At 42.4% G+C, this 25762-nt stretch overlaps 1 protein-coding gene across 4 annotated transcripts in view; it reads left to right on the forward strand.

Annotated features, from left to right (window-relative positions):
- The window catches only part of Armh3 (armadillo like helical domain containing 3), a 182852-nt gene that overhangs the window by 4469 nt on the left and 152621 nt on the right, over positions 1 to 25762 (forward strand). For all 4 annotated transcript variants that reach the window (XM_027407156.1, XM_027407157.2, XM_027407158.2 and 1 more), the window contains exons 2-4: positions 18940 to 19052; positions 25418 to 25474; positions 25581 to 25727. In XM_027407156.1, the coding sequence (XP_027262957.1) occupies positions 18951 to 19052; positions 25418 to 25474; positions 25581 to 25727 (306 nt within the window). In that variant the 5' untranslated portion in view covers positions 18940 to 18950. The remainder of the gene's footprint in view (positions 1 to 18939; positions 19053 to 25417; positions 25475 to 25580; positions 25728 to 25762) is intronic.

Below are 25762 nucleotides of genomic sequence, written 5' to 3' on the forward strand. Positions count from 1 at the left end.
TTTTTTTTTTTTGAGAAAGGTCTTATGAAGGCCAGCATTACTTCTTGTGTAAGATAACTTGAAAGGAATTAGGAAGTGATTATGGTTACATATATCCCCCCTCTTTGGTTTTGTTTTTGTTTTGTTTTTTTGAGACAGGGTTTCTCTGTGTAATAGCTCTGACTGGCCTGGCACTCCTTCTATAGACTAGGTTAGCTTTGAACTCACAGAGATCCGCCTGCCTCTGCCTCCCAAGTGCTGGGATTAAAGGTGTGTTCCACCAATGCTTGGTCACAAGATATTCTTATGTATACTTTATGTATTTTATTTATTTATTTGTTTGTTTTTTTATTTATTTATCATGTATACAACATTCTGCTTCCATGTATATCTGCACACCAGAAGAGGGCACCAGATCTCATAATGGATGGTTGTGAGCCACCATGTGGTTGCTGAGAATTGAACTCAGGACCTCTGGAAGAGCAGTCGGTGCTCTTAACCTCTGAGCCATCTCTCCAGCCCCACTTTATGTATTTATTATGTTTGTATGTGTCTCTGTGTGGACTCATGCTATAGGCTATGTGGAGGTCAGAAGACAACTTGTGGGACTCAGGTCTCCTTCTACCATGTGGATGCTGGGGATGGAACTCAGGGTGCCAGGCTTAATTGCAGGTCCTTTACTTGCTGAGCTTTCTCTAGCCACTCACAGGACATGCTAATGGAGCTACCAGAGAGAACATTTAGTGTCTTTACCATTTGCTAGCTGTGTTATTTTGGGCAAAGTAACATTCATATAAAGTTGTGACAGTTGTACCTATTTTATCTGATGATTGTAAAGAATAAATGCAGAGTATTTACAGCATGGAGAATAGTGCCAAGTGCATAGTAAGCTCTCAGTAGTGTTGTTGAGTTAGGGTATATCACCTCCCACAGAGCGGAAGCAGTGCTCTGAAGATAAGGAGTGACTGAAGAATTCCACATCCAGGAATTAAAAGAAGAACAGTGATAGAATGAAGAGGGTATTCTCTCCTGGTCTCAGTGAAGGGGTTCAGGGAGATGGCTTCAAGAATGCAAGCTCCTCTGCTTTCATTTTGAGAAAGAGCTGGAATAAGTAGCAGTAGAAATCTGGCTGGTTAGCTCAGTTAGTTCAGTTGGTTACAGTATGGTGCAAGTAGCAGTAAGGATGGAGTAAGACAGAAGGGGCTCCACAATTGTTCTGGAGGTGGGGAACTTGTTGTCCATGCTAGTGAGAGAATTGTGCCAAGGAGTCATGTGACAGTGAGCCAAGTCCTCTCCTTTTCCTAATGCTGTAGGCCGACGAGTGTGACGTGTCATATGGAAGGGTGTAGGGTGCAGGTAACTAGACTTTTTTCTTCAGTGTTAGTTAGGGATAGAACCTAGGACCTCTCTGGAATGTGATGTAGCCAGGCAAAGTCTATACCCCTGGCTGTGTAAACACACACACACACACACACACACACTTTTTTTTTTTTTAAGTTTTTCAAGACAAGGGTTTCTCTGTAGCTATGGAGGCTGTCCTGGAACTCACTCTGTAGACCAGGCTGGCCTCAAACTCACAGAGATCAGCCTGTGTCTGCCTCCCGAATGCTGGGAATAAAGTCATGCAACACCATTGCCCAGCTACACAATACATTTTTAAACCTTTTGTCTGTAGTAACCAGGAAGCTTTTAGGAGAGCCAGGTTAGGAGTCAGTTTTTGACGTGTTATAAATGTGTTGTTTCTCTTAGGTATTGGGGGAATGGCTCATGGCAAAATTGTTTCCTATGAGATCCACTGACTCAGTTGTTGGGGAATATTATTTTAAGGTGTGAGACTTTTGTTTATGCTGCATTTGTTTAACTCTGTGATTCTTTGCCTGTCTGAAACACCTGATGGTCTAATGACGCGCTGAGTAGCTAATGGTGAGGTAGGAGCAAGGATGGGCGGGGCTGGCTGACAGAATAAATAGAAGGAGAAACCAGGAGAAAAGAGGAATTAAAGAACAAGGAGAGGAGGACGTTAGGGACTGGCCGCCCAGCCATGGACTAAGAGTAAAAGTAAGATTTACAGCAGAGAGAGAGATAAAAGCCCAGAGGAAAAGGTAGACAGGTTAAGATAAGAAAAGCTGGTTAGAAACAAGTCAAGCTAGGATGGACACTCATAACTAAGAATAAGCCTCTGTGTATTAATTGGGTGCTGGGTGGTGGGCCTCTCAAAAAGCCAAAAGAGAAACATGGAACAACAGGGAGTGATTGTTAAAGATGGCCAAGAAAAGTTGGCTTTGCTAAACTTTGGTTTGTATTTTGAGACAGGGTCTTGATAGAATCTGACAGTGACCCTTCTCTTCAACCTTGAATGTTGCAGTTATAGACTCATGATGTAACACCTGGTGTTTGTGTACATATGCCCAATGTGTGTAGGTATGGATGCCAGACACTGATGTTGATACCCTTTGATACAGGTCTCTCACTGAATGTGAGATTCAATGATGGAACACTGGCTGGCTGTTCATCTCAAACTCAGTATGTAGCTGAGGATGACCTTGAACTCTTGATTTTCTTTTCCCACCTCATTAATATTGGGATTACAAGCATGTGCCACAGAGGCCAGTTTAGATGAGTGGTTCTCAGACTTTAGACTTACTTGGAGTAGGGTTTGTTAACCTTGTCATTGTTGGCATATTGGGGTGGGTGCTTCCTTGTTGGAGGTTTCTGTGCATTGTAGGATGCTTAGCAATGCCCCTGGCCTTTACCTGGTAGATTTCATTGGTATTTCTCCTGGTTGGACCAACCAAAAATGTCTTTAGACATTGACAAGTGTCCTGTGGGGGCAGTTAGAAACCACTGACATGGAGTGATTATTAAAATCTCCAGGGCCTCCCCCACAGCTAGGTATGGTATTGTATGTGTTTAGTTTATTGTATGTGTTTAGTTCCAGAACTTGGGAGGCAGAGGCAGGTAACCTCTGTGAGTTCTAGGTCAGCCTGGTCTTTGTAGTGAATTTCAGGATAAATAGGACTACATGGCCAGACCCTGTTTCAACAAACAAAAAATGTAGACTGCAGTTGGACTTTCTTTGGATTGCATGCCCCCAAATAATGACTTATTAATTATGAAAACTTGGCCTTTAGCTTTGGCTTGTTTCCAACTAGCTCCTCTCCCCAAACCCCCCCCGAGATAGGGTTTCTCTGTGTAACTTTGAGCCTGTCCTGGAACTTGCTCTGTATAACAGGCTGCCTCCAGCTCACAGACATCACCTGTGCTGGGATTAAAAGTGTATGCCACCACCGCCCTGCCCCAACTAGCTCTTATAACTTAAATTAACCTGTTTGAATTAATCTATGTCCTGCCATTTGGCTTTTTACCTCTTCTCCATTCTGTATATCCTACATCATCCATATCTTAGCAGTATCCCCCCCTATGCCTAGATTCACACCCCCCCTCCTCTCTGTGCCCGGAAGTCCCACCAGCCTCTCTTGCCTAGCTATTGGCTGTTCAGCTTTTTATTAAACCCACTACAGTGACACTTCTTCATGTAGCATACAAATGTCCTACAACATTTCCCGTTTTTACTAAACGAGAAGGAGAGGGTTAACTCTAACATAGTAAAAGTATATGCAATAAGAACAATTATCAGGGCTGGAGAGATGGCTCAGAGGTTAAGAGCACTGACTGCTCTTCCAGAGGTCCCAAGTTCAATTCCCAGCAACCACATGGTGGCTCACAACCATCCATTATGAGATCCCGTGCCCTCTTAGGTCGTGCAAGCATATATGGAGACAGAATGTTTTATACATAATAAATAAATCTTAAAAAAAAGAACAATTATCAAGTAAGGATTACATTCACTATGTCCAGTCCTTTGTATTTGGCAAATTTGGAGAAATTATTATATATCCTATCTTGATGAGTCCAAACTTTTATACCTAAACCACTTTCTATCATAACTTGTTTTACCATCCTAAAAATATTTTTTTAGACCTTAAAACATTTTCTTAGATAAACAATTTGAGCTTTTATGTCTCTCAACCTTATAAACTTTACACCTCTTTTTTAAGTTTCTTTTCTGAATTTGGTAACAAAATGGTATAACTATTTAGTCTTCCATCCCATCAGAGACCCAAGAAGGATAAACTATTACCTGAGTAAACAGGAAATGCAGAGCAAGCAATTTCCAAAACTAGGAAATGACAGAGACAGCTGGGTGCCTGGAACGTCACCGGGGTTCCTCAGCAATGTTGGCATATCCCTCTTCAGCCATCAGGCCCAGAATCTCTGACAGACATTTCTGTGAAGCAGGAATATTGAGGGACTCTTCTACCTTGTCTTGGCAAAGTTTGGCAGTAGCCTTCTTTTGTGTTCTGCTTGTCCAGTTTGGAAAGCATACTGTCATCAGTTGAGGCAAGAGCAGTTTCTTGTCCAATGAGTAATTTGTCACAAACAAAAACAAACTCCATATGGAGGTTCTTTGATGCCCATCATTTTCTCTGAAGTAGATTGGTGTTGCCAGGAGCAGGGGGTATCTCACTGCCATGAAAAGCCTTATGTTATTAAAACATCCTAAATGCCACATTCTGTAGGTCTCTGAAGTATTTGAAGACCACTTATTTATCTAAAATTACCTGTTTGACCTTAAAAACATACCTAACATGACTACAAGTTGGTTGCTATATATACTACTCTTTATTTCTTAATTATCCTTAATATAGTTTTGTTTTGACAAGGTTTCTCTGTATAACAGCCCTATCTGTCTTGGAATTCACTTTGTAGACCAGGCTGGTCTTGAACTCAGAGATTCACCTGCCTCTGTCTCCCAAACACTGGGGTTAAAGCCATTCGCCACCACTTAATGGTTTATAATAATAGCTTTCAAGGTCTAGAACTGTACATTACATTTTTTTGTTTGTTTTTTGTTTTTAGGGGTTTTTTGTTGTTGTTGTTTTGTTTTTTTGTTTTTTGAGAAAGGGTTTCTCTGTGGCTTTGGAGGCTGTCCCGGAAGTAGCTCTTGTAGACCAGGCTGGTCTTGAACTCACAGAGATCCACCTGCGTCTGCCTCCCGAGTGCTGGGATTAAAGGCGTGCGCCACCAACGCCTGGCTTTACATTACATTTTTTAAAGACGAAAGGTGTTCTTTTTTAAAAATTAATTTATTTTGTATACATTGGTGTTTTGCTATGGGTGTCAGGTCCCCTGGAACTGGAGTTACAGACAGTAGTGAGCTGCCATGTGGGTGCTGGGAATTGAACCTGGGTCCTCTGGAAGTGCAGTCAGTGTTCTTAACCACTGAACCATCTCTCCAGCCCCCTGTACATTACATTTTTAAGTGAGCTGCATAGGCACAATACTTTAGAATATGTTGTAACAAAAACAATCTTAAATTTGTATCAATATACAAAAATATCTTAAACAAGACTAGGAACATATATATAGTGTAACAAAAATAACCTTAAATTTGTATCAATATACAAAAATCCGTAACAATGTAAAATATTTGAGATTAATAGTTGCTTTTTGTTTAAAAGTAGATCTGATAATCTACCCTTTTATCCTGTCATTCCTATACCCCCTTTTTTCTTTTCAGAAAGAGATCCTTGACTCCAACCTCCCTTGCTTACTTTTCCTCCCTGACCATGACCAATAACAACTTGTAAACAACCTACCTAAACAATGATAAACATCCAAAACCCATCGAATGACCTCTAAACACCCACCCCACCTCTTGGGAATGTGGGCTTCAAGTTCTTAAAATTGCTTCCTGCTGGGCTCGAGAGATGGCTCAGAGGTTAAGAGCACTGATTGCTCTTCCAGAGGTCCTGAGTTCAATTCCTGGCAACCACATGGTGACTCAAAACCACCTTGAATGAGATCTGGTGCCCTCTGCTGGCATGCAGGCAGAAGACTGTGTACATAATAAATAAATAAATAAAATCTTTAAAAAAATTGCTTCCTGTTGTCTGGAGGCAGCAGCATCTTTCGGGGACCCTGGGAAAATGAGATAATAAGTCCTGGGAGAGCTGCTGCTGTGTCACTTGTCAGTCTCTGTGAGATGGGAAAGTGCAGGGCTTAACTGCAGCCCTGGCTGGAGGAGTCTGTGAGGCTGGACCATTTCCTCCAGCAGCTGTGAAGTTATTCTGGATGCAGATTTTTGAGGAAACTGCAACTGAGCATTCTGAGAGGCTGGATCATCTGGGCTGCTTGTAACTTCATTGGTATCTGGTCCTTTTTTCTCTGAAAACACATAAACTTTTAAAGATAACATGCATTAATACAAATATTGAGTATGTGGTGTGTACAAGTTAAAGATGATTCTATGTTCTATGTTGAGCATGTAAAGGCATCTGTCAACTTTATGTCTGTTTAGACTGCATGACCAAACTGTAATATAAATCTTTATTCATGCCATAGGAAAGGATGGCATGTAATAAGTCATAAGGACTCTGTAGCCATCAAGATTCCTGTTCCTATAATAGTGGGATCAGCATATATGCTACTTGTCTTGTGGTTTTTCTTGGATTCTTCCTTCATATCTGCAGCCAAGATTTTCAGGAGGTCTTCCCTGATCAAATCTGATCATTATTAGTTTTGAAGGAATCCATAACTTTTTGTTTCCTATGGAAACAAAGGCATAACTTCTTTCCCAACACATTTTCTGATTTCCATTTTAAAGTTAAGACAACCTTAAAATATATAGGCTGATTTAATTCACAAGTTTTTCCCACAATCCAATATCTCTCAGCAGCTGCCTTTTTTTTTCTTTTTTTGGTTCATTAGCTTTAAAAGAATTCAAAGTCAACAAAGAACCATACAGGATTCAAATACCCTGTGTGTTCCCCATCCTTGTGTGGCTTCTTGTTTTTGTTTTTGTTTTTTTGAGACAGGGTTTCTCTGTGTAGCATTGGAGCCTATCCTGGCACTTGCTCTGGAGACCAGGCTGACCTCAAACTCACAGAGATCCGCCTGCCTCTGCCTCCCGAGTGCTGGGATTAAAGGGGTGCACCACCAACGCCGGGCTTCTTTTTTTTAATATTTTATTTATTTACCATGTATACAACATTCTGCTTCCATATATATCTGCATACCAGAAGAGGGCACCAGATCTCATAATGGATGGTTGTGAGCCACCATGTGGTTGCTGGGAATTGAACTCAGGACCTCTGGCAGATCAGTCAGTGTTCTTAACCTCTGAGCCATCTCTCCAGCCAGCTTTTTTTTTTTTTTTTTAACAAATCATTTTTTGTATTTATTTTTATTTTTATCTTATGTGCATTGATGTTTGTCCTGTCCTGGAGCTATAGTTAGCTGGTGTATGGGTGCTGGGAATTGAACCCAGGACCTATGGAAGAGCAGTCAGTACTCTTAACCTCTCAGCCATCTCTCCAGCCCCCACTTTACTTTCTTTAAAAACATAACTCTTTTTTTTTTTTTTTTTTTTTCTGAGACAGGGTTTCTCTGTATTGTCCTAGAATTTGCTCTGTAGACCAGGCTGGCCTCGAACTCACAGAGATCCACCTGCCTCCGCCTCCTTCAGCAAATCTACTGGCCACCACAACCGGCCCCATTTTCTTTTCTTTCTTCAGCACCTCAGCACATTTTCAAACATCCTGTACCTGTTCAGAGCTTTTCTTGGCCTGGATCTTCTCCCTCTCCCCTCTGCATCTGCAGCGTTTTTTCTGGTTGTGTGAGCCAATCGTTAACCTGGTAGGTGGCAGTTAGGCTATAGGTTGCCTGGTTCTGCTTACCACATGGTGCTGGCTACTGGCTCCACCCACTTCCTGTTGGTGAGAGCTGAGCCTGGCTTCATCCCCCCTGGGTCGGTGAGAGCTGAGCTTCAAGCCTGTTTCCTCCCCTTAGTTGCATCTATTCACCCCAGCTCTGAGAAGTTCTGTGTGTGCACACATTGGCTGGCGTTTCTAACTAGTCTCCTGCTGGTAGCGAGCCATTTTAAGTGTTCTGTTGCATAGCAGGGCCTCTTAAAGGAGCCTTGCCTTTGCCTCTCTATGCCATGAGCACCAAGCTTATCCACCTGAGAGATTGTGATCACCAGGAAGTTGCATCTGAATCCACGTTTGTAACATTTTCCCTTGCTCTTATAACTTAAAGTAACCCGTTTCTATTCATCTGTGTTTGACTTCTACCTCTTCCATGTTCTGTATGTCCAACTCCCGTTTCTTACTGGTGTCTCCCATGTACCCAGATAAACTCCCCTGAGTTCCTCCCCGACTAGCTATTGGCTGTTTACCTTTTCTAAAACCAATCAAAACCACATGTCTTTGCATGGTGTACAAATACCCTGCAATAGTAGTCCTGCAGGCTTTACCGGAGTGGGAAGTGTTAGGAGTCTGCATGGTTGGGAGTGTTTGGACCTGGTGATCACAGCTCTGCAGTACCAACCCAAACTCTCAGACATGTACTTGAATTGTTCACCATTTTGTCTTTCTCTTTTTGGTTCACAGTGTTGTGCTGTTTAGTTTTATGTCAATTTTACACAAGCCAGAGTTAACTGAAAGGAGGGAAACTCAATTGAGAAAATGCCTCCATAAGATTCAGTTGTAGGGCTTTTTCTTAATTAGTGATTGGTGGGGGAGGACCCACCCATTGTGGGTAGGGCCATATTTGGACTACTGGTCCTGGGTTCCTTAAGAAAGCAGGCAAGCTGAGCAAGCCATGACGAGCAAGTCAGTAAGCAGCATCCCTCCATGGCCTCTGCATCAAATCCTGTCTCCGGGTTTCTGTTCTGTTTGAGTTCCTGTCCTGATTTCCTTCATTGATTGTCTGTCGTGGCCTGGCTTGTCTCAGTCCCAAACCACAGAATGCCTGAGGTCTGGCCTGAGTGGGGGAGCGTGGACCTGGAAATTCCTAGCAACCCAACAGCAATAAAGACCAGACACAGGCATCTTGTCATCTTTGGAGAACTCTCAGTTCCAAGTTGCAAACTGGAGTTTCCCCTTTATTCCAGCATCTTCCTCAGCTGCTTTCTAACCAGCTGCTTTCTCCACTGACACCAGTGACCATTTCTCTTCAACCTCTCTAGACCTTATCAGCAGATACCTCAAAACAGTCTCTACTCATGTAGACCTAGCCCTCTGCTCTGGTGCAGGCCTATTCAAATGCTTAGTTCTGTAGAGATGTGAAACTAGGGGACATTCTCCACTGAGGCTATGCCATTGAACAGCAAATCAGCTAGCATCTGCAATATTTTCTGTATTGTATGTATTGTTTCTCTGTATTGTCCTAGAACTGGCTCTCTAGACCAGGCTGGCCTGGAACTCACAGAGTCCTGCCTGCCTCTGCCTTCTAAATTCCGGGATTAAAGGCAAGCACCACCAACGCCTGGTCAGTGGTCATGTATCTTTTTTGAGACATGGTTTCTCTGTGTAGCTCTGTAGACTAGGCTCTCCTTGAACTCACAGATATCCGCCTGCCTCTGCCTCCCAAGTGCTGGGATCAAAGGCATGAGCTACCAACAAGAATTGAGGTTTTTAAAAATGATTTATTTATTTACATTTTATGTGCATTGATGTTGTGTCTGCATGTTTGTTTGTATGAGGGTGTCAGAGTCACTGGAACTGGAGTTGCAGACATTTGGGAACTGCCATATGGTGCTGAGAATTGAACCTGTGTCCTCTGGAAGAGCAGCCAGTGCTCCTAACTTCTGAGCCATCTCTCCAGTCCCCATTTTTTCAAGTATCATTAATGTCTTCTTTTAAATTTTTGTATGTATGTATTCAATTGTATGATTGTATTATAATTTTTCCATTCTCCATTGATACACTCTTTTGAACTAAACATTTTCCCCCACTTTCCTTTCCTCCTTCCCTCTCCCATTCCACGCTCTCAATTTACTCAGCAGATCTTGTCTTTTCCCCCCTCCTAGGTGGATCTCTGAAGGAAAGAGCTTGTAGATTCAAGATACCTTTATTCAGATAAACACCAGCCAAACGCAAGCCAGAGTGTACCCAGGGGCAGCAAGGCAGGGAGGCCAGAGAGAAGGGGCAGCCGAAGGGGAAGAGAGTGTTCCATGTGGTCGCTTAAGAGCCCATGCTGTGTCATTCTGACCTCACCTTGCCCACGCCTGTCTGTTTTTGTGTCAATACCAAGCTGTTTTCAGGACTATGGCTCTATAGTAGAGTTTGAAGTCAGGAATGGTGATTGTGAAGGGACCAGCTTCCCTTTTGGCAGCCATAACGACCGAATACGTGCTTCTATGACCTTGTCCTAGACACTAGAAAGTCAGATGCCTGCCTCGTGACAAGGAACCAATCAGAAGTTAGCTGGTGGCGCTATGCTTTACGACCCTGAGTGTGCTTTAAAGACAAGCGCACAGCAATGACACACAAAGTATAGCAACCACCCTGGGAGGGCCTATGGCCATAACAACTAGTTGACCAATCAACACAGGGCAAGCCCTCCAAGCCTGGAGGCACACCAATCGTGAGCCTGTGCGTACCCCTGGACACTTCCCTTACGCTGTCCTATAAGATCTCTTGGGAGGCCCAAGGAGCCGTCTTTTCTAGCCATCCGCCATGGCGGGTGGGTGAAAGACCCGAGCTAACATGGGGTTAGCTCATTAAATTACAATAAAGCCTCGTGCAGTTTGCATCAAGCTCTCGAATCCGCCTGGTGATTGGGGTGACCGAGAACGTGGCCAGGGACCCGGGGTACTTGAGTTTTCCAGGGGTCTAACAATTGATACAGGGTTGTTTTGACTATCCTTGGTTTTTTGTTTTTCCATACGAAGTTGAGTATTTTTCTTTCAAGGTCTGTGAAGAATTGTGCTGGGATTTTGATGGGTATTGCATTGAATCTGTAGATTGCTTTTGGTAAGATTGCCATTTTTACTATGTTAATTCTGTCTCTCCAGGAGCTTGGGAGATCTTTCCATTTTCTGATGTCTTCAGTTTCTTTCTTCAAAGATTTAAAGTTCTTTAAATATATAGGTCTTTCACTTATTTTGTTAGAGTTATCCCAGCATATTTTATGTTGTTTGTGGCTATTGTGAAGGGTGATGTTTCCCTGATTTCTTTTTCAGCCTGTTTATCATCTGTATATAGAAGGGCTACTGATTTTTTTGAGTTAATTTTGTGTCCTGCCACATTATTGTATGTGTCTTATTAGATGTAGGAGTTCTCTGGTAGAATTTTTGGGGTCACTTATGTATGCTATCATATCATCCTGCTGATATACTTTTAAGATTTATTTATCTATTTTTTTATGCTGGGTGTGGTAGTGTACACTTTTAATCCCAGCATTCTACTTCTAGATTAATACTAGAAGTCTGCCTCCCAAGTGCTGGGATTAAAGGTGTGTGCCACCATACCCAGCCACTCTATTTTTCCTTTTTTTAAACAAAACAAAACAAAACAAAACTTTTTCTGTATTTTTTCTTTTCTCTACCAAGCCTGCATATATTTTTAAACACACTGTAAACCTTTACGAGGTTTTACTTGATCTGACTCTGTCTTTACTGTAAATTTTTTTTTTGTTTTGTTTGAGACAGGGTTTCTCTGTGGCTTTGGAGCCTGTCCTGGCACTTGCTCTGGAGACCAGGCTGGCCTTGAACTTACAGAGATCCACTTGCCTCTGTCTCCCGAGTGCTGGGATTAAAGGTGTTCGCCACCAATGCCTGGCTTTTACTGTAAATCTTTATCTTTTTCTAGTCACAAGTCTTTTATCTGCTAAACAACACAGCTAAAATTAAAGTGATGGCTGTTTTAGCTGCTGTCTTTCCAAGATGGTGGAGGTACATTTACTACCAGCACTGAGAGCTGTGCTCACTGCCTTGGTCTATGCTGCCATCAAGCAACAGGCTGCTGGCTTGGAGAGCCAGCTGCTCATATACACCATTGAATTGTTAGCAAGAGCCCTGCGTTTTTTTCCAGAAGAGGGCACCAGACTACATTACAAATGGTTGGGAGCCACCATGTGGTTGCTGGGAATTGAACTCAGGACCTCTGGGAGAACGGGCAGTGCTCTTAACCCCTGATCCATCTCTCCAGCCCCTTTGTGAAGTTTTTATGTGGGAATTCGTAAAACCACGTCCTGATACCATTTTGTAATGATAAATCTGCCAAGCCACCCGAGCCCTGCTGCCATGTAGTGCCCAAAATAACACAGAGACTTACATTAGTTACAATGCTGCTGGCCAATGATTAGGATTTCTTATATGCTTGCTTTGTCTTTAAGTATCAACCATAGCCATTAATCTATATATTTATAAAGACTTAGCTTATGGAGGATGCCAGCAGTATGCGTCCTCTTCTTGTGATCACATGGTGGCGCCACAGAGAAGAGAGGAGGAAGAGAGCGATTTCCTGCTTGTCCCTGCTTATATTCTGAGTCTGCCTGCTATGTCACTTCCTGCCTGAATCTTGTGATCCAGGCAGCACTCCAGTTGCTTTACCACATTTCCCAGAATCTTCTCAACTCCTAATCCTGCCTAACTTGCTTCCCTATTGGGGATTAAACATCACTTTATTTATCAACTAATAAGACAAACATATACAGAAGGACCGCCCCCCTCAGAAGTCAGCTGTACTAATTATACTAACAAAGTAGGATACTCATCAATAAATGGATACATACAGGAAGAGTAAGACTATGTCTATGTCAGAATCATGGTGCTGCTTCAAAACTAAAATGGCATAACAAAAGAGTGTTGTCATAAGAGACAGGCAAATCTCTATGAGTTCAAGGCCAGCCTGGTCTAAAAAGTGAGTTCCAGGTCAGTCAGGGCCACACAGAGATAAAACAAAAAATTATATGTATGCTTGTATGTCTGAGTATGGATTTGCCCATGTGAGTGACATGCCCTCAGAGGCCAGAAGGATTGTTGGCTCCTCAGCAGTCATAATTATATGCAGTTGTGAACCATGCATTTTGGGTGTTGGTACACAAACTCAAGACATCTGCAAGACCAGTACAAGTTCTTAACCACTGAGCCCTCTCTCTCTCTCTTTCTCTCTCTCTCTCTCTCTCTCTCTCTCTCTCTCTCTCTTTTGGTTTTTCAAGACAGGGTTTCTCTGTGTAGCTTTGGAGCCTATCCTGGCACTGGCTTTGGAAAGCAGGCTGGCCTAGAACTCACAAAGATCCGCCTGCCTCTGCCTCCCAAGTGCTGGGATTAAAGGCATGTGCCACCAACGCCCGCTGAGCCATCTCTTAAGCCTCTCTGCTGATAAATATTTCAATACTCAGTTTTCAATAATATTAATTGTGTATGTGTGTCTATGAGTATGTGTATATACATAAAGATAATTATTTGCTGAGGCCAGAAGAATGTGTGGAAGCCAGAAGATCCCTGAAACTGGAGTGCTAGGCTGTTGTGAGCATGTGGTCTGGGTAATGGGAACCAAACTCTGCAAGAGCAATAAGCTCTCCTAATGACTGAGCAGTTACTCCACTCCCTAAAACATTTTTTAAAATTGTTACATTTAATTAACTAATTTATTATGTGTGTGTGTGTATGAATGTGTATATATGTATGGACATGTGTGTATGTATGCATGTATGTGTGTGTGTGTGTGTGTGTGTGTGTGTGTGTGTGTGTATGTGTGTGTGTCTGCCAAGGTGCACATGTGCAGGTCAGAGGGCAGCTTGCAGGAACCGGTTCTCTCCTTTCACCATGTAGATACCAGTGATCAACTCAGGTTGTCAGGGTTGGGGTCCAGCACCTTTTCCTACTGAGCCACCTTGCCAGCCCTTGAATTCTATTTATATTTGCAAAGCAGGGGCCAGGAATAGAACTCAGTGGTAGAGCACTTGTCTCAATTTTTAACTCCATAAAAGAAAACAAACCCAAACAAACAAAACTTAACCTTTTCAATAAACTCTACAGAAACTTTTCAAAAGGGTACACCCTCATCTAGGGATCTGGTGTCTCTGTCTGAACATGTTTTGCTTTTTTGAGACAAGAGTTTCTCTGTGTAGGCCTAGCTGCTTTGGAACTGGATCTCTAGATCAGGCTGGTTTCCAACTCACAGAGATCCACCTGCCTCTGCCTCCTGAGTGCTGGGATCAAAGGTGCCGCCACCGCCTGCCTCTGTCTGAACATGTTAATGTGTTCAGATCGTGGGTGTTTACCCCTGACTTTCCCTCCATCTCTTAACACTTTTCCCAAGAGGTTCAGTTTAGGAGGCTGGTTTCTTTTTGTTGTTTAAGCCTACTATCACTTTATCATTGGTACTCCTAAAGTAGTTCCCTCAGGAAATTTTTCTTCAAAGTTCTTCCTCCTCTTCTAGGATGAAAATTCTATACCTAGGCATTTTTTGATTTAATTTTTAAGTTTTTTGAGACAGGGTTTCTCTGTGTATCCCTGGCTGTTCTAGAACTCACTCTGTAGACCAGCCTTGAACTCACTGAGATCCACCTGCCTCTGCCTCTGCCTCCTGAGTGCTGGGATTAAAGGTGTGCGCCATTGATCACCACTGCTCGGCCCAGGCATCTTTTTTGTTGTATTCTATGCAGCATCTCTGGTGTCTGACACCTAAAGGATGCTCAATATATATGTATATATATGTGTGTGGAATGAATAAATGACTGTCTTCTCTGCATATATTTTGGTTCCTAAACATTGGTACATTAATTTATTTTTATTGCTTTCTTTCCTATTTATTTATTTACTTTTACTTAGCTGTGTGTGTGCGCGCACGCGCGCGTGTGTGTGTGTGTGTGTGTGTGTGTGTGTGTGTGTGTGTGCGCGCACTCACACTAGGAATTGAACCCAGGGCCCCATACATTCCAGGCAGGGCAAGTACTCTGCACTAAGCTATAGTTCTAGTCTTTCTTTATTTATTTTTTGGTTTTTCCAGACAGGGTTTCTCTGTGTGACAGCCCTGGCTGTCCTGGAACTCTCTTTGTAGACAAGGCTGGCCTTTGTATCTGCCTTCCAAGTCCTGGAATTAGAGGAATGGTCCACCATGCGTGGCTTATTCATTTTTGTGTGCATGTCTATGCAGCATGTGTGTGCCTGGTGCCTGAGGAGTCTAGCAGAGGACATAGGCCTAGACTGTGAGTGGCCATGTGGGTGCTGGGTGTTGAGTCTGGGTCCTATGGAAGAGTAGCCAGTGTTGCTAACTGTTGAGCCATCTTTCCAGCCCCAAGATATAGTACTACAAATTTAATTTCTGAGATACATAGAAAAACGTGTGAGAGTTTATACTTCTTATAGTCTTCCATAGCAGAAACCCTAATTTGCTGAATTCTGTGGGCAGGGGTACTGGAGGAGCAGGCTTTGTGTTCTCAGTTTCAAGACACTTATTGGGCAGTTTGGGTGGCAGATCCCAGCTGCCTGTGATGATGACAGAGACTGCTGAGTTGAAACCCTTGGTTGTATTTCTTCATGCCTCAAGTGGAAGGAAAATGATGAAGATAATTTAATTTCTTTGGAAATTTGGTAGATTGAATTGGAATTATTTTCCCCTCCTCTTTTATTCCCTTTTGCTTATTAGAAAGTATTGATTCTGAAATAGAGAGAGTTTATTAGATTTGGAGTGGACATTGATTAGCTGTAACCCAATTATTGATCCTCATAGGGAGATGTTTGTAAACATGTGCTTTTCACATCTTAGGAACTTATGGTTCTTGATGTTCCTGCTAATCAACCCATTGAAGCTGAGCACATATGGGATCTATATCCACTTGGACTAGAATTGCATTGTTTGTGATTTATTTAAATAGGATTCTCTTGATTTCCAATTTATTTTCCCTAGATAAGAATACCCTCCTCTTGACAAACCTGTTTAAGCCACACAGGACTGTTTTGAGCAGGCTGTATCTCATGCTTGAAGACAAAGCCGTGATCAATAGAGTGGAAACTGTCTGAGTCTTCTGTCCCCCCCCCCCCCCCCCGTTTTCTCTAGATTATAATAAACTTGAAAGCTTAATGAAATAATAGAGAGGTCTTCACTAAAATGTTAGGTTTTACTTAGGACTTTTTATTGTTGTTGGTACTATCTAAGTCAGAGCCTGTGTATGCCAGGCTGGCCTTTAACCTACTATGTAACTGAGAATGATCATGAATTCTTGATTTTTCTATTGCTTTCTTCCTAGTGTTGGAATTATGAATGTGTATCATCATGCCTGGAGTTCTGGGTTTTATTTGTTTGTTGAGATAGAGTCTCTCTCTGTAGTCTAAGCTAGCTTTGAATTTTATTTTGTGTATTTGGATGCATTGCCTGAATATGTTTCTGTGCATATTCAACTGTGTGCTTGGTGCTTGTGGAGGCCAGAGGATGCCATCAGATCCCTGGAACCAGAATTACAGGTGGTTGCGAGCTGCCATGTGCATGCTGGGAATTGAACCTGGGTTCTCTTAACTGATGAGCCTCTCTCCAGACCTGGCCTTGAACTCCTAACAGTCCTTCTGTGTGTTTGGTTTACAGGTGCAAGCCATCACACATGGCCAAAGTTTAGATAATTTTGCTACTTTTATTTATTTGTGTGGATGCATGTGGTACGTGGTATATGTGGGGAGGTCAAAGGACACCTTGGGAGGTGATTCTCTCCTCTACTACTCGGGTTCCTGAGATGGAAGTAAGGTTGTAGGCTTGATAGCAAGTGCCTTTCTTTACCTGTTGAGTCCATCACCTGCCCATCTGGCCAGAGTTTTGAGACAGAATCTCCCAGTATAGTTGAGGCTAGCCTGGAACTTTATATAACCCAGGCTGAACTGGATTACAAACGTGTACCACCAAGTCTGACCAGTCCTATGACTTTTGAGAAGTTTTCCTTTTTACTTCAGAATTTGTAGGCAACCTCTGCTGAGCATTTCCCATAAACCACACGTTTCTAAGAGAAGTATGTGATCTAGTCCTTATGCTAAACATGTTTAATACGTGCTTGGAGACCTTATCTGTCCTTGGTACATGCTCAGAGGTGGAAATCTCCCTTTTTTGGTTGTATATATTAGGGCAAGATTATATCTAAGACAAAACCTTTTGTACTTTTGGGAGTATCTTTTATTTAAGTAAATTTTGGTTTTGATTTGAGAGTTAGTGTATATTTTCAAAGTTCATTTTTACAGAATTTGTCCAGTTGCTTTGGATTTATCTAGAAGGGAAATGAGGCTTTTTCTAGTATCCTGCTACTTGTCATTGTATGGGCTTAGATTTCATACACAGAGCTCAGGATTTAAGAGCAAGGGAACTTGGTTAATAATAAAAATAAATCAGGGAGGTGAGAGGGCAGTGTGTATAAATCTGCATTGGAGACCTGTGGGATTTCAAAATATTAAGATGTCCTTGAAGGAAGATGTGAAGATTTGGGCATGATGCTAGAACTGCTTTTACATAGAACTGAGAAATAAGTTGGGGTTTGATGTGCAATAGTACTATAAATATATACAGTGAAGTTTGATAAGTAGTCTGTTATCATTTTGAAATAAGACTTATTTTTTGGCCTTTTAACTGCTGTGTTCTGCTTATATAGTCTCTTTGTAGAGGAATTTCTGCAGACCGTCAAGTGCAGTCTGATTTATGGGTTCGCAGTGAAGGCCAACTGCTTTGCAGTGATGAGGACCGCTTATGTGGGGGAAATCGATGGAGCACATCAGCCTGTAGCACTCTTCCTGCCCTAATGGTCCTAAGCCCGATCAATATTTGAAATTTAGCTGCACCATCATTCTGTGGGCACTGTGCGCTTTGTACCCTTCCTTCTGTCACCTTCAAATATGTGGTCAGACTTACTATAGATGGAGCTAGTTACACTTTCCCGTTTGGTTTTAGATCTGCTTTAAGCTTTATCCACTGGCATATTTTAAGGATTTAAAATGTATTGTGCTATAGGCCAAGTAATATTTTAAGTCTTGACATTACCTAGTCTGGAGAAGGGGTATTGCACTAATGTATAAGATCTATAACATAGTTATTTATCATTTATTCTTCCTAAAATATTTCCCATTGAGAGATATTTCAGTAGATTCTGTAGTATCCTAGAGTGTTCTCGTACCGACCCTGCCTGTCTGCTTTCCTCCCTCCTCCCTCCCTCCCTCCTCCCTCCCTCCCTCCCTCCCTCCCTCCTCCCTTTCCCCCCCCTCTTTTCTTTCTTCCTTCTGGGTTTTTTTTTTCAGGGCAGGCCAAACCCTAGTTTATTTCAGTGTCAGCAACAGCTTAGCCATCAAAAAAATAAACTCTACCCAGGGGGACAGAAGTCTCTGCAGCGAGGCTAAGGGCTCAGCCGCCAGGAGGCGAGTATCAGGGATGCATGGTGGGCACTGCCCAGGTATTAAGTTAGGAAGCGGCAGGCTGGCGGTGGTGAGGGCCAGGCTTCACTTCTGGGCAGGCATGAGGTCATCGATAGCCTGACCCTGCTCACCCGCTGTTCCCTCTCAAATGAAGACCGTCAAAGAACACCTTCTGGTTTTTTAAGGCAGGGTTTCTTGTAGCTCAGGCTGCCCTTGAACTCTGTGTAGCTAAGGATGACCTTGAACCTTTGATCCTCTTGCTCCTGCCCCCAACTCCCAGATTATAGGCAGGAGCCACCAATCACCAATGCTCTGACTTTTGTCTGTTTTTTTTTTGTTGTTGTTGTTCTTGGTTGTGTAACAGTCCTACCTGTCCTGGAACTGGCTGGCCTTGAACTCACAAAGATCTGCCTGCCTCTGCCTCCCGAGTGCTGGGACTAAAGGTGTGCGCCACCAGCGCCTGCCTTGACTTTTGGTTTTTAAATGAGAGTTTTGTTTTTTTAAAGGCGTTTTAGATTCATAGCAAAATTGAGTGGTGGTGGTGGCAGTAGTCCACACACCCTGTGATGATGCAAATCCACAGGCTGTCTCATTATGCATATTATGTATTTGTTATAGTTAAGGCGTCTACACTGACATCGTTACCACTGACTGGAGTCTGTGTTTGCATTAGCGACATTGTTGTTGCTGGGTGTTCTGTGGGTTTGAACAAATGCGTCTGGACTTACTTCTACTATGGTATCATACTTTCACTGTCCTAAAAGGTGTCTCATTCTACCCCACAGGTTCTCTAGCCATGGCACAAGTAGAGAAACGAGGCGGCTTGCTCCGGAAATCCTCAGCCTCAAAAAAACCACTAAAGGAGAAAGTGGTGCTGATGTATGATGAGATTTTTATGGTAAGGCCTGTTATACTGCACAGCTAGATTGACTCTTTGTTTCTTTAGGAATTTTTAAAGTTGTGCTTATCAGTTTATTTCTCTGTGTGTATACACATGTGTGTTTGAGCAACAGCACAAGAGAACACAAATCTCGGTGTGTGTCCTTTCCCCATGTGGGTTCTGAGGATTGGGCCAGATCATCAGGCTTGGTGGCAAAAGTGCCTTTGGACACTGAGTCTTGTGGCTGTCAGTTTTTTTTAGATAGAGTCTTGCTGTGTGGCTGAGTCAGGCGTGGAAATGACTGTGCAGATCAAATCGTCCTTAAACTTGCAGTGACCGTCCTGCTACATCCTCTTGAGTGCTGAGATTATAGGCATGAGCTACCTTGATTCTTCAGTTTTTTTTTTAGCCCAAATAATCTTTTTTAAAAAGATTTATTTATATATGTAGTGTATGTCTGCATGTCTGCCTGCACACCAGAAGAGGGCACCAGATCTCCTTATAGATGGTGTGAGCCACCATGTGGTTGCTGGGAATTGAACTCAGGACCTCAGGAAGAGCAGCCAGTGCTCTTAACCCCTAAGCCATCTCTCCAGCCCCCCAAATGATCTTTTTTTAAAAATGTATTTATTTTATGTGCATTGGTGTTTTGCCTGCATGTGTGTCTGTGTGAGGGTATCAGATCTTGGAGTTACAGACAGGTGTGAGCTGCCATGTGGGTGCTGGGAATTGAACCCAGGTCCTCTGGAAGAGCAGTCAGTGCTCTTAAACCGTGGAGTCATCTCTCCAGTCCCAGTTCAAATAATAATAATGAGAAATAATCTTACTAGGGCTAGAGAGATGGCTCAGTAGATAAACTGCTTGCTGTGTACTCATGAGGACTGGGTTTTGGACCCCCAGCCTTCATTTAAGAATTTGGATGGGTGCAGCAGTCCACCTGTAATCCCAGTGCTCAGAGACGGAGGTGGGATCTCCCGGCAAGATGGCTAACTGGACTAGCAAATTAGTGATCTCTGGGCTTAGCCGAAGACTCTGCCTCAGTAGGTAATAGACAATGATTGGAGAACACACCTCACATGGCCTTTGACTTCCATAGGCACAGCCACACATGCACACCAGAATGCTGTACTCACCCGTACATGTGGATATGCTTACATGTATGCACTCCATACACACACAGATGCTGTCCCCTCCAAAACAGCCAATGAACAACACCCCCAAACTTTCTACTGCCGCTTCTACCAGGCATGTAAGTCCAGCCCTCAAGAGCATGAACCAAGGGCTGGAGAGATGGCCAACCCAGGGGTTATGGACACTGGTTGTTCTTCTAAAGGACCCAGGTTTGATTCCCGAACCTATATGGTACCTCACTATCATCTGTAACTCCAATCCCAGACAATCTGACACTTTCTGGCCTCCACGGCCATCAGACACACACCTATACATGCAAATAAAGTATTCATACATATAAAATAAAAAAAAAGGCTGAGGCAAGAGAATCATTACAAGTTTGGCCCAACCTGGGCTGTATAGTAAGTTAACAGCTCATTGTAGGCTTTAGCATAGGACCCTGCTCAAAAAATAAACAATAACAACAGAGGTGGTCAAGTAAGGGCTGTAGATGTGCTCACCTGGGTTTTACACTTAATACCATATAAAAGTGGTCATGGTAGTGCATTCCTGTAATCCCACTTGGGAGATGGAAGTGGAAGGATCAGAAGTTCAAGATTATCCTTTGCCACATAGTGATTTCAGGTCCAAAGCTTAAGGACTAATAGTGATCATTCATAGTAGAGATTTATGATTATTATAGGTTATTATTATTATCATTATTTTCAAGACAGGGTTTCTCTGTGTAGCCTGGACCTCACTCTGTAGACCAGGTTGGCCTTAAACTCAGAGATCCCCCTGCCTGGCCTCCTGAGTGCTTGAACTAAAGGTGTGCTCTGCCACTGCCCTGCTTATTATTGTTATTTTTTGAGATGACCTCATATAGCCCAGGCTGACCTCAAACTTTTTATGTAGCCAGCGATGACTTTGAATTCCTGTTCCTTCTGCTTCCACCTTTTCAGATGCTGAGAAACTAGTGGTTATTTTCAGGATCTAGGTAAAGCAATTAAAATGAGGAAGGAGGCTGCCTTTTCCTTCCTTCCTTCCTTCCTTCCTTCCTTTCTTTCTTTCTTTCTTTCTTTCTTTCTTTCTTTCTTTCTTTCTTTCATCTATCTATATCTATCATCTATCTACTATCTATCTACTATCTATTCATCTATCTATATCTATCTATCTATCATCTATTTATCTAATCTTATGCTTGTCCCATGAGCTCTTATAACTCAAATTAACTTGTTTCTCTTCATCTACATTTTGCCTCAGGGCTTTTTAATCTCTCTCTCTCTCTCTCTCTCTCTCTCTCTCTCTCTCTCTCTTTAATTCTGTATGTCCTACTGTCACTGCTTCCTCCATGTCTGTCTGTCTGTCCAGGCATCTCCCTCTCCTACTCCCTAGTTCTCTTCACTCTTGTTCTCTCTTCTTGAGCCTAGATTCCTCTTCTTATTCTCTCTGCCTGCCAGCCCTGCCTATCCCTTCTCTGTCTAGCTATTGGCCATGCAGCTTTTTATTAGACCAATTAGGTGCCCTAGGTAGGCAGAGCAATACATAAATTGTTAAACAAATGCAGCTTAAACAATGTAACACGCCAGGCCGTGGTGGGGCATGCCTTTAGTCCCATCTCTTGGAGGCACAGGCAGATGGATCTCTGTGAGTTCGAGGCCAGTCTGGTCTATAGAGAAAGTGCCAGGATAGGCTCCAGAGCTAAACAGAGAAACCCTGTCTCAAAAAACCAACCCCCCCCAAAAAAAGTAACACATCTTTGTCTAGTTAAAGTAATATTCCACAACAATATATTTTATATTTTTTAAAATTTTGTGTATGAGAGTTTTGCCTACACATATGTGTGTGTTCAGCATGTGTGCCTGGTGCTTATGGAGTTCAGAAGACCCATCATATCCCGTGTAACCGGAGTTGTGGATGATTGTGAGGTGCCGTGTGGGGAAAAATTGCCCCCAAATATCTTTAAGAAAGACTTTATTGATTTATTTTTCATGGCGTATGAGTGGAGGTCAGAGGATGACTGCAGAGTTTTGGCTCTGCCTTTTCACCTTTATGTGGGTCCCTGGGTTAGAACACAGGTCACCAGGTTTTGGAGGTATTTACCTTTACTGGCTGAGCTATCTTAATGGCACAACTTTACTCTTTTTTAAAAAAGTTGTGTATGTGTTTGTGTGTGTGTGTGTGTATGTATGTGTTCACAAAAGTCAGAAGAGGAAATCAGATACCTTGGAGCTGGAGTTAACATGTAGTTGTGAGCCACCTGATGTTGGTTCTTGGAATCAAATTCTGGTCCCCTGGAGGAAGAACAGCAAATGGTTTTAATTGCTGAGCCATTTCTCTTCAGTCCCCTGACTCTTTTGTTTTTGTTTTAGGTTTTTTTTTTTTTTTTTTTTTCCAGACAGGGCTTCTCTGTGTAACAGCTCTGGCTATACAGGAAAACCAAGCTGACCTCGAACTCCCAGAGATCCTGTCTCTGCCTCATGAGTGCTAGCCATGACTCATTTTTTTTTTATGATCTTATTTTCTTTCCTAATGTAAACACCACTTTTTTTTTAGTTTTTTATTTTTTATATATTTGAATTACAAACAAGATTGAATTACATGACAATCCCAGTTCCCTTCTCCCTCCCTTCCTCCCCTACCACACCCCACAACTAAAATCCTACCTGTCATATGTCCTTTCTTCTAATCTACACCTGACTCAACCTTTCTGCTTCCTCATGACCTCTGCATCCTTCCTTTTCTTCCCTTCTCACTCTTGTAGCTCCCTCCCCCCTCTTCCCATGTTCTCAATTTGCTCAGGGGATGTAAACACCACTTTTTATGATAGATGTCTTATGAATTTCTCTTTGCACCTTGAATTCTATAATTTCAATTTCAGATTTTGTTTTTTGTTTTTCGAGACAGGGTTTCTCTGTGGCTTTGGAGCCTATCCTGGAACCAGCTCTTGTAGACCAGGCTGGCCTCCAACTCACAGACAACTGCCTGCCTCTGCCTCCTGAGTGCTGGAATTAAAGGTGTGTGCCACCACCGCCCGGCTTCAATTTCAGATATTTTAAAAAGATGCATTGTTACATTCTGTCTTAGGCTGTGGTAGACAGAGTAAGTAATTAGACCACTTGTTCTCTTGTTCTTTGGGGTGAGGACAGGGTCATCTTGAGTTGGATTGGAGATTGATCTCAGCCTTCAAATGTGAACCAGAATAGCACTTATGAAGAGCATGTACGGAGGGAGGTTCTGATGAATGCCTGCTACTTTCCCAGGTGTCACTAGACACATTAGTTCTCGTCTTGACAAGACATCTTTGTTGTTGGTGCTGATAATAACCTTTCTAAAAGAAATCTTTTTAGGGCAGGTGTGGTGGTGCATGCCTTCAATTTCAGCACTTGGGAGACAGAGGCAGGCGGATTTCTGTTGGAGTTGGAGGTCACCCAGATATATACACATTTGTCTCCAGGCCAGTCAGGGATATGTAGTGAGATCCTGTTTCAAAAAACCAAAACCAAAACCAAACAAAAAACACAAAAAAGAAAGGAAAGGAAAGCAATTTAAAAAAGGAAAAGGAAGAAAAGAAAAATTTAAAAAATGAAAAAAAAAAAAACAAAAACAAAAATGCAACCCAGAAACTAAAAACCAAACAAAAAAGCTTTAGAGATTTATTTATTTACTGATTTGTTTGGTTGGGTGTGGAGGTATTAGAGGACAACTTTTTTCTCCTGTCATGTGGTTCCTAGGGATCAAACACAGGTTGTCAGGCCTGGGGCAGGGGCCTTTACCTGCTGGGCCATGTTGCTGGCCATTGTACTGTCATCTCCTAGATGAAGTGACTTGTTTCACAGCGGAGAGGTGGAGCTTCGGCTTGAGTTCTTCCTGACTCCAGAGGCTTATTTTTTTTTAGCTTTGCCACACTCAAAGAAACAGTGCACTCAGATAAAACAATTCTAATCATTGGCAAACCTTGGTCTTTTTTTTTTTTTTTTTTTTTTTTTTTTTTTGCGTTTTGAAGCAGGATCTTGATATTTTGGTCTGGGACTTAATGGTAGTTCTGCCTCAGCATCCTGAGTGCCTGGATTACAGGCATGTGCTACCATGGCTGGTTTATTGAAAATTAATGCAGAATTGCCCTGGTCAGTATAAGTGGCTATACATAGAAAATAAAAGTTAAGGAGATAGTAGAATCCTACTGGGATTCTATTTTTTTTTTTTTTTTCTTCTGTTTTTTGAGACAGGGTTTCTCTGGGTATCCCTGGCTGTCCTGGAACTCTCTGTGTAGATCAGGCTGGCCTGGAACACAGAGGTCCACCTGCCTCTGCCTCCTAAGTGCTGGGATTAAAGGTGTGCGCCACCACTGCCCAGCCCTAGGACTATTTCTTTATTTCATTTATTTATTAATTTTTTTGGTTTTTCAAGACAGGGTTTCTCTTTGGCTTTGGAGGTTGTCCTGGAACTAGCTCTTGTAGACCAGGCTGGTCTCGAACTCAGAGATCTTCCTGTCTTTGCCTCCTGAGTACTGAGACTAAAGGTATACGCCACCACTGCCCAGCCTAGGACTGTTTCTTATTTTGAGACAGTGTCTCATATGTCCCAGGCTGGCCTTGTTACATAGCTGAGGGTAAGGGAGTGTGTGTGTGTGTTTATTTTACTTTAAAGATTTATTTTTGTTTTATGTGTGTGAATATTTTGTCCATATGTATGTGTGTGCCATGCCTGAGGAGGCCAGAAGAAGCTGTTTGGGTTTCTTGGAACTAGAGTTACAGATTTTTGTTAGTTGCCATGTGGATGCTGGGAATTGAACCCAGGTCCTCTGGAAGCATAGCCCATGTTCTTTCCAGCATCCATATTTATTTATTTATTTATTTATTTATTTATTTATTGAGACAGAGTCTTTCTATGTATTCCTTCCTTGCTGTTCTGGAACTTGCTATGTAGACCAGGTTGGCCTTGAACTAACAAGAGACACACCTGCCTCTGCCTCTCAGGTGCTGGCTTAAAGATGTGTGCTATCATGCATGACTGGCCTAAACTTTGTCCCCTCCACCCCTTTTCTTTAAATGGAAAGTTTTTAAAGGACACTTTTTGAGCCATTGTTTCACTTTTGGTGTGGAGAATATGTATCCATATATAATACTTACAAAAAACTTTGTTCTCTTTCCCTATTGTAGTTTAAGATAAGAAAACATTTTCAAAGTTAAATTTGACAGGTAAAGTTGGCAATATTTTTTATGCTTTTTGAGTTGGCAGTGAAGTTGAACATACTTATTTTTTTATTTCAGACGGAGGACCCCAGTAAGTGTAGCCCTCGTTTTTGGGAGGAGCTCTTCCTCATGAAGGTGAGACTGGGTGGCATGTTGGAGTTCTTGGGTAAGTAACATTGTCTTCTGTATGCTAAGTGCTGTGCCAAAAAGTCTGCTCAGGCCCTTATTGTTCTTTTGGCAGGTGAATTTAGAGTATCTAGAAGGCAAGCTGGAGTCTCTGGATGGTGAGGAGTTAATGCAGATGAAGGACAACGTTAACTGTCTATTTCAACACTGTATCCAGGCTCTGGGAGAGGAGCATCCCATCCGAGTGGTCAATGCCTTGCAGGTATAGGCTGGGAGACTGGGAAGTCTTGTTTAGCA

Source organism: Cricetulus griseus, chromosome 3 (assembly GCF_003668045.3).
Source record: "Cricetulus griseus strain 17A/GY chromosome 3, alternate assembly CriGri-PICRH-1.0, whole genome shotgun sequence".
NCBI classification, from domain to species: Eukaryota; Metazoa; Chordata; class Mammalia; order Rodentia; family Cricetidae; genus Cricetulus; species Cricetulus griseus.